The following is a 17,430-nucleotide window of genomic DNA, read 5'->3' on the forward strand; positions in this document are numbered from 1 at the left end:
TGTGTGTGTGTGTGTGTGTGTGTGTGTGTGTGTGTGTGTGTGTGTGTTTAGGTACCTGGAGACGTTGCTCCGTCAGGTCAGCAACGGACACATCGCCTACTTCCCCGCCATGAAGGCCTTCGTCAACCTGCCCACGGAGAACGAACTGACTTTCAACGCTGAGGAATACTCCGACATCTCCGGTACTGACCCGCACACACACGGCCTCATCTGCACACTTTTATATTGTTGAAAGTTATAGCTAAAGACTCTGTTGACTTGTGTTTTGTAGTGATTTTTTGTATTTGTTTTGTGTTGTTTTCACAGAGATGCGTTCGCTGTCTGAGCTGTTGGGGCCGTACGGTATGAAGTTCCTCAGCGAGAGTCTGATGTGGCACATCTCATCACAGGTCGCTGAGCTGAAGGTATGTTTACACAATCACATAGACATACGCATACATACAACATAAAAGAGGTTTGTACGTCTTTGTTTTATTGTATTTTTACTGCTTTTGATAAATGCTGAGCTACTGTCTGATCTGGTTCTACGGACACTTTCTGGTAACTTTTATTTATCAGGAATAAATAATAATAATCAGAACTCTAATATGAGGAATAAAGGCCTCAACACTAAGATGAACATCTTTAAAATATGAAAATGAAAAGGACGATCTGACTGTATAAACATAAAGTTAAAAATGATTTTTGAGTTTATTGCTAACTGTGTTTGTCTCCATGTAGAAACTGGTGGTAGAAAACATGGAGGTGTTGACCCAGATGAGGACGAGCTTTGACAAACCAGAACACATGGCCGCCCTCTTCAAGAAACTCACCTGTAAGCGCGCGCACACACACACACACGCACATCGGCTGCTGTCCTGACTTGTTTCATGTCTGTGTGAAGCGTCCCAGCATTGATTTGTTCACACTTGTCTTCACTGAAAGACGAGTAGAAGTCAATGCAGACACTCTGCAGACAACGGCACAACAAAAGCCTCATAAAAACATAATAAAACTTTATTTGCTTGTGAATGAAAGCAGCAAATGAAGGATGAATTTCCTGTTGGATGGTTTGATATTTACAGTTGTTGTTGTTGTTTTTTTGTAGCTGTGGACAGTGTGTTGAAGAGAATGACCATCATCGGAGTCATCTTGTCCTTCCGCTCCCTGGCTCAGGAGGCCCTCAGAGATGTAAGACACACACACACACACACCACATTGGTATGATTGATGGTCACACTAAGTCCCGTAGATGGATACAGTTGAACTTCTAGTTCTTGGACATAAAAGCACCGTAAATGTGACATTGTTGATTCTTTTTTAATATCTCTTCCCGGACCGTCTCTCTCCAGGTGCTATCCTGTCACATTCCCTTCCTGGTCAGTTCAGTGGAGGATTTCAAGGACCACATCCCCAGAGAGACGGACATGAAGGTGAAACACGCTCCCACACACATAAAAATAGAGTAACCTCTTCACCCGATGTCAGTGTAGACTCCACGTTCTCTCTCTCTCTCCTCATGCGTATGTATGACTCTCTGGTCTGGTTCCAGGTGGCCATGAATGTCTACGAGCTGTCGTCAGCAGCAGGTCTGCCCTGTGAGATCGACCCGGCTCTGGTGGTGGCTCTGTCCTCGCAGAAAAGTGGTGAGACGCGCATGCAGAAAGGTGATCTGAATGTGGAGTGCGCGTCTGGAGCTCCTTTCATCTTTCACGTTAATCTGATGGCAGTTTAACGTCTCGTCTCGTGTTCTGAATGAGCACCTGGTCACTAGATTCCATGTCTGAAAGGAGGTTGTTTGCTTGTGTCTGTGCAGAGAACATCAGTCCAGAGGAGGAGTATAAGATCGCCTGTCTGCTGATGGTGTTTGTGGCCGTTTCTTTGCCGACGCTGGCCAGCAATGTGATGTCACAGTACAGCCCCGCCATAGAAGGTAATCCAACATGCGGTGCTATCTTCTGGTATTCACAGATTATATTTTTCAGACCTTAAACTATAATACAATGTCAAACTACATCATGTTTTGGGCCACACATTTAGCAATAACGTAATAACTTGTGATAATGAATAAAGAAAATAACGAGCTCTTTATCCGGAGCTTGACAGCAGTGCAGGAGGATATAACATAATTTACTGCATCAGTGGCATGAGACTGTTCTGTATGCAAATGAGATCGACCTCATGGCCTCAGATTGATTCATTTGTGTGCACAAGAGCTCCATCATCATCTTCATTATGTACGTTTTTATAAATTGTTGTATTATAAATACATTTTTAAAGGTCAGTTTACCTATTATGACTCGTTTAACCTCATTTGTTGCATGTAAAAAACGTTTTATTGAGTTAAATAAACCTGCAATAGAGCCACAGCGCTGAAGTTAAATGAGGCTTTCTGTTCAGGTATCGGAGAGATTTGTCACTCGAGGATGAATTATTAAGACGTCGCTTCTTAACAACCTTGAAATGAGAGGCGCCGTTGTTAATAAGGGACATTTGAAAAGGATAATGAGTTGTAATGGGCTTCACCGTTGTTAGTATGCAGACCGCATATTGGCCACCGATTGGTTTTCCAGCAGCGCGTCTCGAAACATGGCGCCGGTGCAGCCACACTCGCTGTGTGAACTTACAATTACACACTTTTATATTCACATTTATGCATCTCACACACGCACACTTAATTTGCATGAAATACAAAATAAGGAAATCCATATTTTCCCCGCTTAAATTGGTACTTCCAGGTTTTTTATTGTGGAGAGTCTCTCTGCTGTGGAGGTCTTAAAGAGCCCCACGTGTCCGAATTTAACGCAGAGTTAATTGATTATCAAATACAGATGATGTGTTCTTGATCGCTCACTAACGGCGTGTGCTTGCTGCCCCCTACAGGCCACTGTAATAACATCCACTGCCTGGCCAAGGCCATCAACCAGATCGCTGCTGCTCTCTTCACCATCCACAAGGGGAGCATAGAGGACCGCCTGAAGGAGTTCCTGGCTGTAAGATCAACAGACCTCAGTTTTTGTAACGCATGCTTATGTTCTTATTAAAAATGGCAGAGTTTTTAGGGGGGTACGTGACCACAAAGACACCATTTTGATCCCAGATGGGGGCGATTTGTTGCATGTCACTGTAGCAGCTGGTTTAAAAAAGATGCCAGGATGTATCAGATATGCTGCTGCTACGTTAATGTTATAATCAAGTCACACCCTTTTTAAAATTACATTTGCATAAAGGTAGTTGATATTAACACGCAATCATTTTATGCAGACATTTTAGAAATGTATAAAACATGTGTCTGTGTCTGTGTAGCTGGCTTCATCCAGCCTGTTGAAGATCGGACAGGAGACGGACAAGATGACGACGCGTAACAGAGAATCTGTCTACCTGCTGCTGGACATGGTGAGAGAGAGAGAGAGAGAGAGAGAGAGTGTTTTCACACCTGTAGTTTATTTCTTCAGTGGACTACATTGACATTGTTGCTTAATAACGTTGATGACGTGGAAGAGTGACCCAACGTGGTTCTGCCACTGATGCATCAGGAGTTATTCATATTTCTCTTATCTAAAATCTGTGTGTTGTGTTTCAGATTGTGCAGGAGTCTCCCTTCCTGACCATGGACCTGCTGGAGTCCTGTTTCCCTTACGTCCTGCTGAGAAACGCCTACCACGCCGTGTACAAACAGAGCATCAGTGCTAACGCGTAGACGCTCACTAAACGCACAGCGAAGGCCTAACGTGCCGTCTACCGTCAGAGCGTCGGAGCTCGTATTTAGACGCACACACGGCAACAAATACACACTAACGGCATACACTAAATACACACTAAACTATGCCTACAATGCCTCAATGTTAATATTCCGACAATACAAAAAGCATCCGCGTGTGACATGTACACTAAAATGTTGACACACTAAACAAGTTCTCTCTAAATACAGAACCAATACACTATAAACACCAAAACAACACAGAAAAACTCCCACAATCCAGTGCACAAAGACGAGGAGAAGACACTGACATTACGAAATGAACAAAAACACACACTAGCTGGATGAAGTCGGGGGATCGGTGTCTTTATTTTAATCATTGTACTTTTTCATTGACGTTGCCAGGGACCACAGCAACACGTAATATACCATATGTTTGGTTGGTATAAAAGAACAAAAATATAAATATATAGTATATATATAGTTGACACTAAAATATTTTTTTCTTCTTTTTTTCTTCTTTTTCAATGAAAGATTTGAGCTTTTTAGTGTCCAGCTGACAAACTTCTATGTGGTGGTGGATTTGGATGCTTACTTTGGGAATGCAAATGATGTGATGTGGACTTTTATTTTGTTGCTTTTGCGGAGGAAGAGTTCCTGTGTTGATAATGAAAGACGTGTTGCTTGTTAATGTAAGTTTACATACTTCTCTACACACTGACAGACATCCTAAGCAGATAAACTACAAACTAACACTTCATAGTGAACACACACACACACACACACACTCTTGTATAACATGGTGATGTTTTTCTTTCTTTCTTTTTTCAAGCTAGTCGTAACTTGAACTTTTTGTGGGTAAAGATATAATATCTGTATTCTACTTTGATGTGAACTGAACTCGTCTTTTTTTGATGTTTTTGTTATTTTCACGATGATGACTATTTTGCCAAATGTGTTGACACTAAAAGTTGTGAATCAGGGCTTGGAAGTGTTTGGGTGTTAATGGGTGAAAAATAAATGCCATTTTTAAGTGTCGGGGGCGGTTTGGACGATGAGACGGTCTGCAGGCAGCTTGGTTAACAGAACGGGGGGGGGGGGCGGCGTCACACAAGAACTTCTTCAGCGGGAAGAAACTTTAAAAACAAAACACAAAAAGTACTGCGGTAATACTACGGTTTATACACGGAGCAGCCAGAAAACCTTCAGTATGCTGCAAATATTCCTCACAGCTGTTGTTAGTCAACTCTCTGATTAAGTAAAGGTCCAGTAGGTGCTACTCTTTTCTTTTTTCTTTTTTGTAAAGTAGAAATGAACAGCGATGATAATTTATAAGTTCTCTTTCAGAATGAGTTCTGCAACTTCTGGCTTCTGAAAAGAGGAAGACATTCTGCTTTTCTGTGTTTTTTAATTTTTACATTTGCAGTCTTGTAGTGCTGGCTACCAACAGGCCCTACTGAACCAGCCGTGGTGGTGGGGGCGGGGGATAGTGCCTTGCTCAAAGGCACCTTAACAGCAGCTGTTGAAGGTCCACCACCTAGTGTTTAACTTTCATAGGAGCAATTCAATTAACCCATTCCTCCACAGCGAAACAAGTAAAATCCTAATTGATCTCAGACCTGTGAACGTCTACAAAAAAACCTGGAGCTGCAATAAGACAATAAAATAAATGTACATATAAATACACTCTTGGTGATGTTTTCACTGGATTTGTGGTCAATGGGCATCCTTCAATAAACTTTCCGTATTAGCAGTTACATTTTCGCAATGGTTGTACGGGACCCTTTTAGGACAGGCGGGTGACTTTTACAAAGTGCGGTCTGCTTTATATATATTTTGTTTTTGTCAATCAAGTCATTGCAAGGGCTACGTAATGAGACACACACCATGCTCCCGTTATGCCAGCCCTCTGCTAATGTATCAAACACCAGCTTCTGTCTGAAGCGCTCGTACTGCACACTATTCAGGACTATACGCTCCGGCTGTTAACATCTGGAAGCAGCGGTTACAGTATGTAGCAGGGATACACTAAAACGACGTGTCTGCACTTTACAGTAGATCACAAGTCTTATTTCTGCCGTGTATTGTAGTCGGTAGTTTGCATTATAAGCGTGTGAGGACAGATTCATGGAAACATTCTGCCATTTGATGTGGAATGATTGTTTTTCTTTCTAACCTTTTTTTTGTGTGTGTCCCTGATTTCCTCCATGTAACTTAAATTAATGAATAAAAACTTAAACTTTAGGGCTGTGTCAGACCTGAGCTGTGAGTGTGTGACGGTGGTTCGTGCATGTGGCCTCGGCTGAGATGTGAGGTGAGAACATGGTGAGTGGCAACACTTAATAAAAAGATGATGATTGTAAGTAGTGCCATCGGTTTAACCCTGTTGGATCCTGTATCTCAACAGACTGCTTACATTGTCACATTAGTCACTTAAAACAGGGTTTCCAAGTGTGCTTGAAAACCTGGTAAACAGTTGATCAATTTTCCAGTCAAAGAAAACGCGTGTGAGAGAAATGTCCTTGTGTTTTACTGGAAAATTATTTAAACTTTGTCCTATTTTCCTCTAACTATAGGCCATCTATCTATCGGTATTCTCTGAAATCGTATAACATTGCCATCTGAAAGAGCTAATTTATGCTCAGGATCATATTATACATTCAATTAGTAGTCTGTGGAGGTATTTAGGCTGCTATATTATTCTATAATAGATTTTTCTTAATTTCTAAACACGCAAGAGGATTTCATATACAAGTTATTGCCATAGATTGCCCGTCTTTTAGTCAAACTTCCACAGATGGGAGAATATTAGTTTGTTGTGCGATCCGTGTCATACCAGCTACATCATCACTAAATTTGTCCTGGAACATGATCTCTAAAAGAAAGTGGGACTATTCCAACACAAAACCTTAGTCTTATAGACCAAATTTAAGATCCTGTTGATTTTGTAAACCAATTAAATCTGTCAACACTCTTAATTGATAAAAGCTACAGGATGAATAGTGAAATCCAACACTCCTTGCTTGTAATATTACATTTCAACTGTGCATTACTTCATTATCAACTATTTCATTTTAGGGTTTACACAAAATGGTTTGTTCCCCTGGCATCTGTCGCTGAAATGTTCTTACTATGTCGGAGAGAATTATTAAACACTACAGTGTCCTACAGAAGCCACCAGGGGGGACCACAACAAAACTAATACCATAATCATAATGGAAGGACGGAGAAGTTGTCGTAATCTTAGGACATTGCAATAGCACACATTTTATACCCTATTATCTGTTATGTATAGAAATCAATGCTGACATTTTATTGCTGTTATTGTGACAAACAGGATTACATACTGCATATACAGAGGAACAAGATGAAAGAACAAATCATTGATTCAACAAAAATTACTTTGAAGTAATCTGATTCATCACCCCCAAATTAATGTTTATTTAAAAAATGAATCAAAACCTGTGCTGGTCAACTGTAAACTGATATTTCACTTGGGATCTGTAAAAGTTGTGAAACCCAAATTTATCGATATAACTGACTTTTTTTCACAGCAGGTTTTTTGACCGAAGGAAAAATCTCATAACAATGATAATCAAATAAGTGCTGGCATCGTTAATGTTAATTACATTGTCAAAATGTTTGCTTTGAAAAATGACTGTAGGCTACAGTGCCTCATAATCCACATTAATGAGCTAAACAGTTATGTTATTTATTGCATTACTTCTTTTTTTTTTAAATAAGTATATTGTAGGTGTTAGCTGTTGTGTCAACCACCTGCAAATTCCTGATCACAGAGTGGTTTATGAAAATTTGGGGAGGGAAACAACCTTGAAAATACCTGCGATATTTCTTCAGTCATGTATGTAGTTAGCAAGCTAGCAATTAGCTAGTTCAGAAACAAATGTTAAACTGTTTTTTAACTGTAAAGATTATTGTTTTTTTCTATTTTAATTTAATTTAGAGTAAACTGACACTTAATGCTGACAATGAAGTAGCTATATCTATAACTGTAGTAACTAACTAGCACTAACGTGTGGTTAACCATTGCTAGCTAGCTATCCTGGCTAAACTGTAGTAGCTAGCTAGCAGAACAAATATAAAATTAAACTTTCAGATTCGGTGCGTGTATTTTGAAATGATAATGACATCAAAGTTATTTAGCTCGCAGCATTAAAACAAGTTATTCCAGGGTTCACGAGTTTCCCGCCAAAAGTGCTAAAATGGCGGCTGTTTGAGGTTAACTGTTGGGATTATGCTTCCACCATATTCATAAACTGAAAACGGGACAAACAAAGGTACATTAAAATGTTGATGAGCATGATATTTGGGGTTAGACATCAGTGGAGTCGTGTTGAAGTGAATGTGCTAAGTCAGCTGTTTCCTGTCCTAGAGTGAAGCCGGTTTGACTCTAACTAAACGTTAGCGGTTTTGTCCATGAACACTCGCGCTGATCGATGTCTGGTTCTTGTAGGTGCTACACTCAAGATGGACGCCAGAGGCCGTCGGTTTGTCCAGATCGGCGAAGATTGGCCGCCACTTTTGTGCTGAGATTTCGTTCCTGAATCAGTCGTCCTGAAGGTTGGCTTCCTCCTCGTCTTCCTCGGGTACAGAACTTTTCAGCTTCCCTACACACACAGATGGGACTAAAATGAATGAATGGATTAATGATTATATATATATATAGATATCTATAATAAAGCCCTATAATCAAGCCCTTTATATCTTAATGGTTGTCCCAATGCTACTAATCCACCCTTGTTTGTGTTACATTGTTTAGGTAACCATCAGACTTTTACGACAATTAACATGATTCCTACATGTTCTCTTCTCTTTTATTATTTGTACGCTGCTTTAACTATAGGTCCACATTCTTCGACGTAGAAACTGAGTCCACACATCAAAATGTTCAACACAATAAGGAGATGATTTCTATTCCCTTTAGTGTCCGTTGCCTTAATACTTTCCGTGAATATATTCAACATATTCCAGGAAACTTTCCCACATTTAAATGAATGTTCTTCTTGCTTATTATTCTTCTGCAGCTCTACATTATTCAACGTTTAAAACTTCATTCAAACAGCAAAATCTTCAACACATTTAGGACGCTGTTGCTGTTAGATGTAGTGTTCATATCTTTAATACTTTTACGAAATATTCAATGTTTTCCTGGAAGTCAAATAAATGAACGCAATGTTCAGTGTGTGACATCGTTGTTCTTTAAAATGTCTCTTTACTCCCAGTTTTCACTTCTCATACATCATTTTTTTCATTAAAATGTAGAAATGTGTGCTCTTTCAAACAATGTATCTATTGAAACAAGCAGATTTGCATATGTTACTCATCCAACTCTCCCAACTTTCAGGCCCAAAACAGGAAAAGGGGACTTTTCCCCCAAATTTAAAAACACATTTTTACAATATAAAAACCATAGAGTAATATGCTAGACTTTGAGTGTTGCCTCTCAGCTTAATCTCTATTAAATAAACTGTCAGGCACAGCAGTCGCTCAGCAGTCATTTCTTCAGAAATTGTCTTCTGACATTTTCACTTTGTTCCGTAGAAACGTAAAGACCACCGTGTACGTGAAGCAAACCCCCCAAATACTACAAAACTCTTTGTGCTTTAGCTTAAAAATAGATGATTGAAAACCATCTATTAAGATAAAGAATACTCAGACATTCGGTAAATGTTTCAATATAATACATCTTTATTCACAGCCATTTCTACACAAGCAAAACCTCACCAACGTCACCGACAGTAATTTAAGTTGTAAATTGATTTGGTTACGTCGAACTAAAATCTCTTAAGTGTGCATGAAAGAGAAAGAGAGTGAGAGTGAGGAGCACACAGTGTTTATGTGAAGCGGTGTGTTAGTGGGATCAGATGAAGAGCAGCGAGGAAGAGGTGGTTATTTGAAAGACAAACGTGGACTAAAGGTGGCTATCGGGAGACGGAGTCGGGGCTGGACGCTTCCTGTTTGTGGTCACATGACAAGTCTGAGAAAGAGGGGGGGTGTAGAAGAGGAGGGAAAATTAAATCATGCAAAAGCCACAAGACAGGGAGGAGAGAGAGATGTTAGTGATGTTAGTAGTCAAGAGGTTTACAGAATATAGACTGTTATTATGGAAATGTGGACATATTAGTAAGACTGAGTGTGTGTGTGTGTGTGTGTGTGCGTGCGTGCGTGTGTGTGTGTGTCAGTGTTTGTTTTTCCAAAATTATTAAGTTTTCAAATTGTAATACTATATTTTTTGGTTTCATCTACTTTAACTCGTATTGTTGAACAAACTTAAAGCTGCATTCATCAATTTTTGGTGACTAGCGGGCAGAAAATAACAAACAACAAAACAAACAAGCAGACAGACTAATAACGTTAACGTATTAGCTACATTTTTACACATCCACTAAATACAGAGCAGCATTATGAATCATTTTGTGGTATTAAGTTCAATATTTACCCTTATTCTAGCTGTGTTTCCATCCCCGGAGAGACATATTTGTCTCTGAAGCTGCTAGTTGTCTTAAGTTTGTCTGTGGTTCGTTGCTGGGCAGGTAGAGGACAGAGTGTTTATCAGCGCTCTGCACGTGTTGATAAGAGCAGCTCAGACTTAACACTAATTAAAAGAGCTGCAGACTTTTACAAGCAACGTGTTGAAATAATAAAAAATGTTGATTGATGCAGTTTTAAGCTGTTTGTATATAAGGCAAGGGGCAAACTTCATGTGACAAAATTAAATCTAACTTGACCAAAAAACTCCCAAAATCTCTGTTTTGTGTCGGCTCTATCAAATACAATTGTAGTACTACTTTTTAAGTATTTTTTAATAATTAAGAAAAACAAATTGTACTTTTTGGATAACTACGTTTTAATTAAATGAACACTAGTGTGTGTGTATTTGGTGTGTGTATCAGGGCCAACAATGTACTCCAAATGACTTTGAATACGACATGTTCGCACTGTTTAAGTGTGTACTTAAAAACCGGTTTACCCCCTGAACTGTTGCTCTCTGCCATTCCTCTTTCCTGATTGGCTAACAGCAGACCCGCCTCATTCCCATTGGCTTCCTCTGGACCGTTGTGATTGGCCCACAGGGAGGCGGTGGCATAGAGCTGTGCTGTGATTGGGCTCAGCTGGCTGTCTGTGTCACAGAGCCCCGCCCCCAGAAGGTGCTGCTCCACCCCCAGTTGAAGCTCTGAGGAGAGAAGAGCACCCCTAGTGGAGAGACGCTTCAACTACACACACGAGTCGCAACTGAGCGGGAAAAAGCACAAAATAACTAAAATTATAACTTAAAAATTAAACTGACAAAAAACAAATAAACATCCAACGGAAGAGTAGCAAAACAAGTCAGTAGCTTTCCCTGACATCTTGTATGGAACATAAATATCTGTCGCTGGGGAAATTTCCCTCATTCGTAGATGTTTTGGGAACAACAATGCAATTCTTTAAGGTAGTATTTTTCTTGGAGCTACTGCAAGTCTACTACTTCCTCTTATATGAGTTTAATATGTAGACATCGGTCCAGATGCTGCGTCATGAGCCCGCAGAGATTAAATATTTACATAAATGCTACCAAAATGTGCTCAAAAAAATAAATAATTAAAGGCTTTTATGAGTTTAAATAAAAACAGCTTTTTGCGTTTGACATAATAAAAAAACACAGTGTGAGAATAAAACCTAATTAGATTATTAAATAAAACATGTTTTTTTTCTGGTCATGCGGTATATAAATGTAAGCATTTGGTGCATTGGCAGTTACTCATGAGGCTATTAGCTAACTGGCCTACACACACACACACACACACACACACACTCAGAAGGGATCAATAAAAGAAAAGCTTTTACTGTCTCCACTTCCTGGAACTCCGCGCTGCACTCACTGATAGAGAGCTCTGCACACACACACACACACACACACACACACACTTATACACACCTCGTTTTTTCCTCCTTTCTTTAACCCTCTTAACCTGGAACTTTTCCTAGAAACTCATTGAAGTCGAAACACAGCGTGGTGAAAATGAACGCCTCTCTAAACTGTTGTTGTAGCAGCGCTGCTTCCTCTGAACCCCATGTGACAGTTTTATGAATTATTCAGTTCAGGCGATGATAACAAAATGACAACAACAAAGTATTTTAGAGATAGAAGCCATCAGACGCTCTGTTGCACAAACTGTGGATGATCTATATCTATATATACGCTGTATAACTTGCATATCCTGCTCTCCCAAAAGTCAACAAACGAAACATACACTTCTACTACCAATGAAATAATAACTCACAAACAGTAAATATTAGTAATCAACTCGTCTTCATAGCATAAAACCAACTGTCTTCAGTGTTATCAGACACACTGCACACACAAACATGCACACACCGCTTTACCATTCACTCTATATGATATCATTGGTTTTAAGAAATATTCATGAGGCGGTCTGTGAGTAAATTCACATAAATGGACGTAAATGGGATAAATTCCCAGGACATTTACTCTGAAAAGAGATGTCAAATTGTTTCAAATGTCATTTTTCAAAGCTGTGAGCACCACAAACTACATTCCATTGACCTCCATTGTTTTTGGGTGAAGGCTGATATGCTAGAATTTAAAGAATTTAAATTTAAATGAAAGAAAATGTGTTTTTTGTTCCCTAATATTATGCCCAGGATCGGGTAGTAATCAGTAATTGGTTATCAGCTCAAATATTTGTGGCTGTGTCCATTTTCTTTTAGTATGAAGTGCAATATTTTCAAAGTTTGATTGTGATGTGAACTATTCAGATTAGATTCCATTTTTTCTTACTAATTACAAAAATCTCCGTGTAATTTGTGTCCAGTAACTGACTAAATTTAAAAGAAATCAAACCCAATCTCGACTGTGACACAGAACCAGAACGAGCCCACGAGCCACCGAACTAAACCAAACCATCAGAAGTCACCGTCGCTCTCCAGCTGAACCTACACGTCTCAGACAAATACTGAAGAAAACAGAACAGAACGTGGGGGTTAAACCCCAGAAATAGCTTCAGATAACACGGAGAAAGACAAACAAAGTGTAATTAAACAAAACAAACAGAACTTCCACGCAAAACAAAGCAAACACACATGTGGACACAGCTGCAACACAACCACCAGTTCATGACAATAAAGACTTTGAAGAACATTACGGAGCAGCAGACTGAAGGATTCTGTAGGATTCACGGCTCTGAACGGAGAACAGACGTTCACACACTGAATGACAAAGCAGCGGTGAGGAACTCCCCGGTTCTCGTCTTTACTCTCGTGTTTAACATTCACTGAGTGACGTCTTCCAACAAGATGCTCATTGTCGGGTCGGTCACGCCGTGAATCAACTTTGACGGATTCTAATTTCTGAAGGACAAAAGATGCTTCTGTTGCTAGTGAGCCAGAATGAATAGATATTTAGCGTGAAAGACATACGAATTTTAAAAAAGGACCAACAGTGAACTTTCCACAGACGTTTACTGCCACTTCTGCGTTATTTGATGCAAACGTTCTCGTCTCACTTTTCACATTTTGACCGTTAAACCAGTAGATTTCAGAGGAACCTGAGAAGTGAAACGCTCCTCTTAATCATCTCCTCGGGGCTAAATGGACTTCTTCTGCTTTCTTTCTGCACAGAGCATCTTTTATGCATTTTTGCAAAACCTCAGGAGAACCAGGCTGAAGAGTGTCCTGTGTGTTTACCTTTCATGGTGGGCGGGGCGAAGGTGCTCTGCTTCCTCTGAGACGACTCTGAAGTCTGAAGAATAGAAGAAAAACACACATTATGTAATCTGATTTAACCGTCACACAACTAGAACAATAAGCCAGATAACAATCAGTAAATGATGATTCAAAGATATCATAAGCTAACCAACATGCTTATAGATATAATGTAAACAAAAATAGACCATTCTGTTACTTATAAATAAAACCAAACGTCCAATAGGAGACAGGACAGACAACAACAGTGTTGTCCTTCCTGATCTCATTACAGTGAAACAACATTGATTTTCCAGACAAGCCATCATTTATCTCACAGATTACTGTCTGCTTTCACCCTTTTGATGTCAAAACAAATGTGCCAAATGTTAATACAATATTTAAGGAAATGCAGCTTTTAAATCTTTTAATTGAAGACTCACATTTTAACAGTTTAATCAGAGTTTAATGGCAAAGATTTGTCCCTCCTCTGAGAAATCAGTCTGATATTGAAAAGTCAAATGACGGAGTGGAGATGAAATACATTCTCATTCAGTTCCACATTTGAGAAGAGATCATTTTAAGCAGTTTAGGACACATTAGAGGTTACTTCAGGCTCGTATGTCTGAAGCCTTAAATGTGAAGTTCATCCCCCGAAGCGACTCTAAAGCGTTTGTAGCAGATTTCATAACGTTTGTACAAACCTGTGTCTCTCCGCTGGCGTTGTGTTGATCTCCAGCATCTGCAGAGAGAGATGAGACGGCAGCATTCAGCTCTTTGTGTCTGTATTGATTTGTCAGTAGCTCACTTTTATAACGGGATGGCACACTGTCATTATTTTATTACAGTGTCAGTGGGTCTGTTGCTCTCTGATGGTTCAAACCACATCAGTCAGGTTGGGTAGAAAGCTTTGATCGTCTTTTTCCTCTTTCATCAAACTCGGCTGGAAGCTGCTTTCAGAATACGTTTATCTTTGGAACAAAAGTGTATTAATTCCCTTTGACTCACTTTTTCACTTCTGTTTTAAAGCACAAAGCTAGAAGTATTCTACTGTTTTTATTGCCAACAAATCCCATGAAAAGAGGAAAAAAACAACAATATTACTCAATACTCTACAACCTCCCCAGCTCAAGCCCATTGGTTCATACTGAAGAGCTTCAAAAACAACCAACAGGAGGAAATAGTGCATTTGTTGGGGACTATTTTCTGCAGCAGATTAATCTACGTTTGGTGCTCTAGTGAATATTTGGGGCAGCAAGTTGCTGTGTGTGAAATTGAGTCAAAATAAACTACAGTGTGTGTTTATGGTAATAAAGGGACACGTCGGCCACTGAAACTGTGGCTCCTAAACTCCCCTCCAGCTCAATGTTGATGTTTTCAATCTCCGCCACTTCAAAACGCCAACTTTGAGCTGAATGAAGATAAATCTTTAAAAATCTTTAAAAATGACCAAACATGATTCCCACACGTTTCCCTTTAATGTCCCTGAAAGTGAGATACTTTCAGAATTCATAAACATTTATTAAAGACAAAATGCCAAACGTTATTTCAGTAAAATACTGAAAATAATCCTACAACATCTGCACTCTTTGTCACAGTGGTCTTCTTTGTTTCAAAGCTACAAACAGTCACTTCTTGTTTTTACAGCTGCCAGCTGGTTTCCACACACTGACTGGTGAATTGTCGAAATATTTAGAAGTGCACTTCTTTTTAAGGCCATAATAACCCTTAAATTTATAGAGGGACAGAACAAATGTAAATGGAACCAGCCTCTCTGAGCTGAGCTCACAAAATGAAATCAGGCCGATTATTCAATCAGTGGCTTCCTGTGGAGGTTTATAAGAGCGCACACACACACACACACACACACACACACACACACACACACAAACACACACACACAGTAGTGTTTTCATGACTTTTGGGGACATTGCATTGACTTACATTTCTTTCCTTGAGACTTACCTGAACCTTAACCGTCACAGATCCTAACCCTTAACCTGACCTTAAACCAAGTCTTCACCCTAAAACGTCATGATTTACATTATGGGGACGTCCGTGCTGATGAGTCCCCACAATGTGACTGTATTAGATTTATGTCCCCACAAGACATGTAAAATATGCACACACACACACACACACACACACTTTAAGCATCCATCAGTCCAGTCTGAACACTGAGATCACTTACCAAAAGCTACAGCACAAATCTAATAAAGATTCCATTATAGCTGCTGCTTTTCAGCTCTCTCATCTCTCGCTCATCATTTTCTCCCTCTCATCTCTCTCATCTCTCTCATCTCTCTGTCTGTCTGTCTGTCTGTCTGTCTGTCTGTCTGTCTCTCTCTCTCTCTCTCTCTCTCTCTCTCTCTCTCTCACCTGTGCCAGGTTGTCTGTAGATCTGCAGAGTAGCAGGAGTTGGTCTTCTGCGACGGATCTGAGGTAAACACACAAACATATTTGTCATAATATGGTATAAACTTCCCTCAGCCCTCTGATCAAACGTTAACCGTGTACATCAGAACAGAAAGCTTAAACCTGTTTGTTTTAATCCTCTCACTACAGTCTTACTTTTTGTGTTTTTATCGTTTTTTTGGTAACGTGTGATGAGACACTCTTGACTTCTTAACAACTGTCCCAGTAGTTTGGCTTTAAAAATCAGCTGTCTGTCCAACTAAACGTTAAATAAAACCATCAACAGGACTTAATTATCCCGGCTCTTCTTACACCGTAAATACACACTCCTGCTTATTTGTGCAAACCTAATTGAGCGCATATCATTAACTCCTGGAATACTTCAGGCTTTAGTTATTATCTCAAATGACTCCTAAAAATATAACAGCCCACTTAAAAGTTCTAGTGCCTATTTAACTTTTTAAAAGCACAACTTTCCCACATGCTCCACCGTAGCAAGTGCATAGAACAGCATGTATTACTATCGCCAACCAGTCGTTCATTTAAAAACAAAATGCACGCTGTAAAAATACATCTTGCTGACATTAACGTGAGAAACCTGTAGTCCCAGAGATTTACAGAGCGCTTGCTCAGCTGTAATAACCAGTGTACCCACTATAAAGAAAACTGCAGAAAGTGTTTATTCTGATTGGATCTCAGGCGAAGGGAGCGACTGCAGGAATGTAAATGTTCATCGTCATCCTGGACTTGGTTTACAAGATGACATCTCACCATCGCTAGAATTTATCTTTATGTCGACGGTTTCCAAGACGGGGGGGGGGCTCCCCAAACAGCCGCAGAGGGGCCCTAATCTGTCACTGTTCATTACCAGCTTCCTCAGAAACAAACTTCCTGTTTCCATCCAGCAAACCGTTCACAGAGAACGTCGGTAAAGAGCAAAGGCCTTAAAGAGAGCAGGTTCAACTCCCTGTTTAAGTGCATATGAAAGATCAGCTTCTGTAGGTGTCTTTCACAATCACAGAGAGGAAAACTATACGTCTGCAGTGTTTTCTGCACATTTGAATTGGCCTTTTTTCCCGCTTTTGCTTTGGAAAGATCCATTTGTTGGTGATCCTGTGTTTCCCAGAATGCCTTTCAGCGCTCCCACCCCAGGAGAGAACGGGTGTGAACTTTATGCAATCAGCTGCAGATGAATTTAACTCTGATTGGTCTTTCTATATGGTCACATTTACATCATCAGCTAATTGTGAAACAAAAGAAATTTTCTGATAATTAATATTTGAAGTGTTTGTGTGAAATGTGAATCAGTGAAACTACAGTAAACATTTAAAGAATACTAGATGTGTAGTGTTTTCGGGCGGGTTTTCCCTTTAATCTTCCATCTGCTCTCAAATATTTCCTTTAAACTCTTTGACGAAATGCGTCAACATGCGTTTAAATATGACGAACACACGCAGATACACAAACAGCAGTTTTCATGAGACTTGTGCGCACATGCTGGTCTGCACCCACACACAGAAAATTCCAGACCAGATAACACACAGAAGCCTTATTCAGCCCTCACATATATGACCCCACAGCCCTCACACACACACACACACACACACACACACACACACACACACACACAC

General features: G+C 39.8%; 2 protein-coding genes across 14 annotated transcripts in view; one reads left to right on the forward strand and one right to left on the reverse strand.

Annotated features, from left to right (window-relative positions):
- nckap1 (NCK-associated protein 1) overlaps positions 1 to 5,364 on the forward strand; it is a 25,453-nt gene extending 20,089 nt beyond the window's left edge. For 5 of the 9 annotated variants that reach the window (XM_031875943.1, XM_031875952.1, XM_031875960.1 and 2 more), the window contains 10 exons: positions 52 to 182; positions 307 to 404; positions 721 to 814; positions 1,088 to 1,170; positions 1,332 to 1,412; positions 1,532 to 1,646; positions 1,796 to 1,912; positions 2,863 to 2,972; positions 3,286 to 3,375; positions 3,563 to 5,364. In XM_031875943.1, coding sequence (XP_031731803.1) covers positions 52 to 182; positions 307 to 404; positions 721 to 814; positions 1,088 to 1,170; positions 1,332 to 1,412; positions 1,532 to 1,646; positions 1,796 to 1,912; positions 2,863 to 2,972; positions 3,286 to 3,375; positions 3,563 to 3,679 — 1,036 coding nt within the window. In that variant the 3' untranslated portion in view covers positions 3,680 to 5,364. The remainder of the gene's footprint in view (positions 1 to 51; positions 183 to 306; positions 405 to 720; positions 815 to 1,087; positions 1,171 to 1,331; positions 1,413 to 1,531; positions 1,647 to 1,795; positions 1,913 to 2,862; positions 2,973 to 3,285; positions 3,376 to 3,562) is intronic. The other 4 variants (XM_031875978.1, XM_031875995.1, XM_031876003.1 and 1 more) reach the window with 1 other exon arrangement.
- A 1,542-nt stretch (positions 5,365 to 6,906) lies between these two features.
- ppp1r1c (protein phosphatase 1, regulatory (inhibitor) subunit 1C) overlaps positions 6,907 to 17,430 on the reverse strand; it is a 10,696-nt gene continuing 172 nt past the window's right edge. The window contains exons 2-6 of one of the 5 annotated variants that reach the window (XM_031876033.1): positions 15,764 to 15,821; positions 14,089 to 14,126; positions 13,388 to 13,442; positions 10,671 to 10,874; positions 6,907 to 8,307 (exon numbers count right to left, since the gene is read on the reverse strand). In XM_031876033.1, the coding sequence (XP_031731893.1) occupies positions 8,246 to 8,307; positions 10,671 to 10,874; positions 13,388 to 13,442; positions 14,089 to 14,126; positions 15,764 to 15,821 (417 nt within the window). In that variant the 3' untranslated portion in view covers positions 6,907 to 8,245. Of the gene's footprint in view, positions 8,326 to 8,418; positions 9,678 to 10,670; positions 10,875 to 13,387; positions 13,443 to 14,088; positions 14,127 to 15,763; positions 15,822 to 17,430 lie in introns of those variants that run through there. The other 4 variants (XM_031876025.1, XM_031876041.1, XM_031876060.1 and 1 more) reach the window with 4 other exon arrangements.

Source organism: Anarrhichthys ocellatus, unplaced genomic scaffold (assembly GCF_004355925.1).
Source record: "Anarrhichthys ocellatus isolate YVR2014 unplaced genomic scaffold, GSC_Weel_1.0 scaffold3, whole genome shotgun sequence".
NCBI lineage: Eukaryota > Metazoa > Chordata > Actinopteri > Perciformes > Anarhichadidae > Anarrhichthys > Anarrhichthys ocellatus.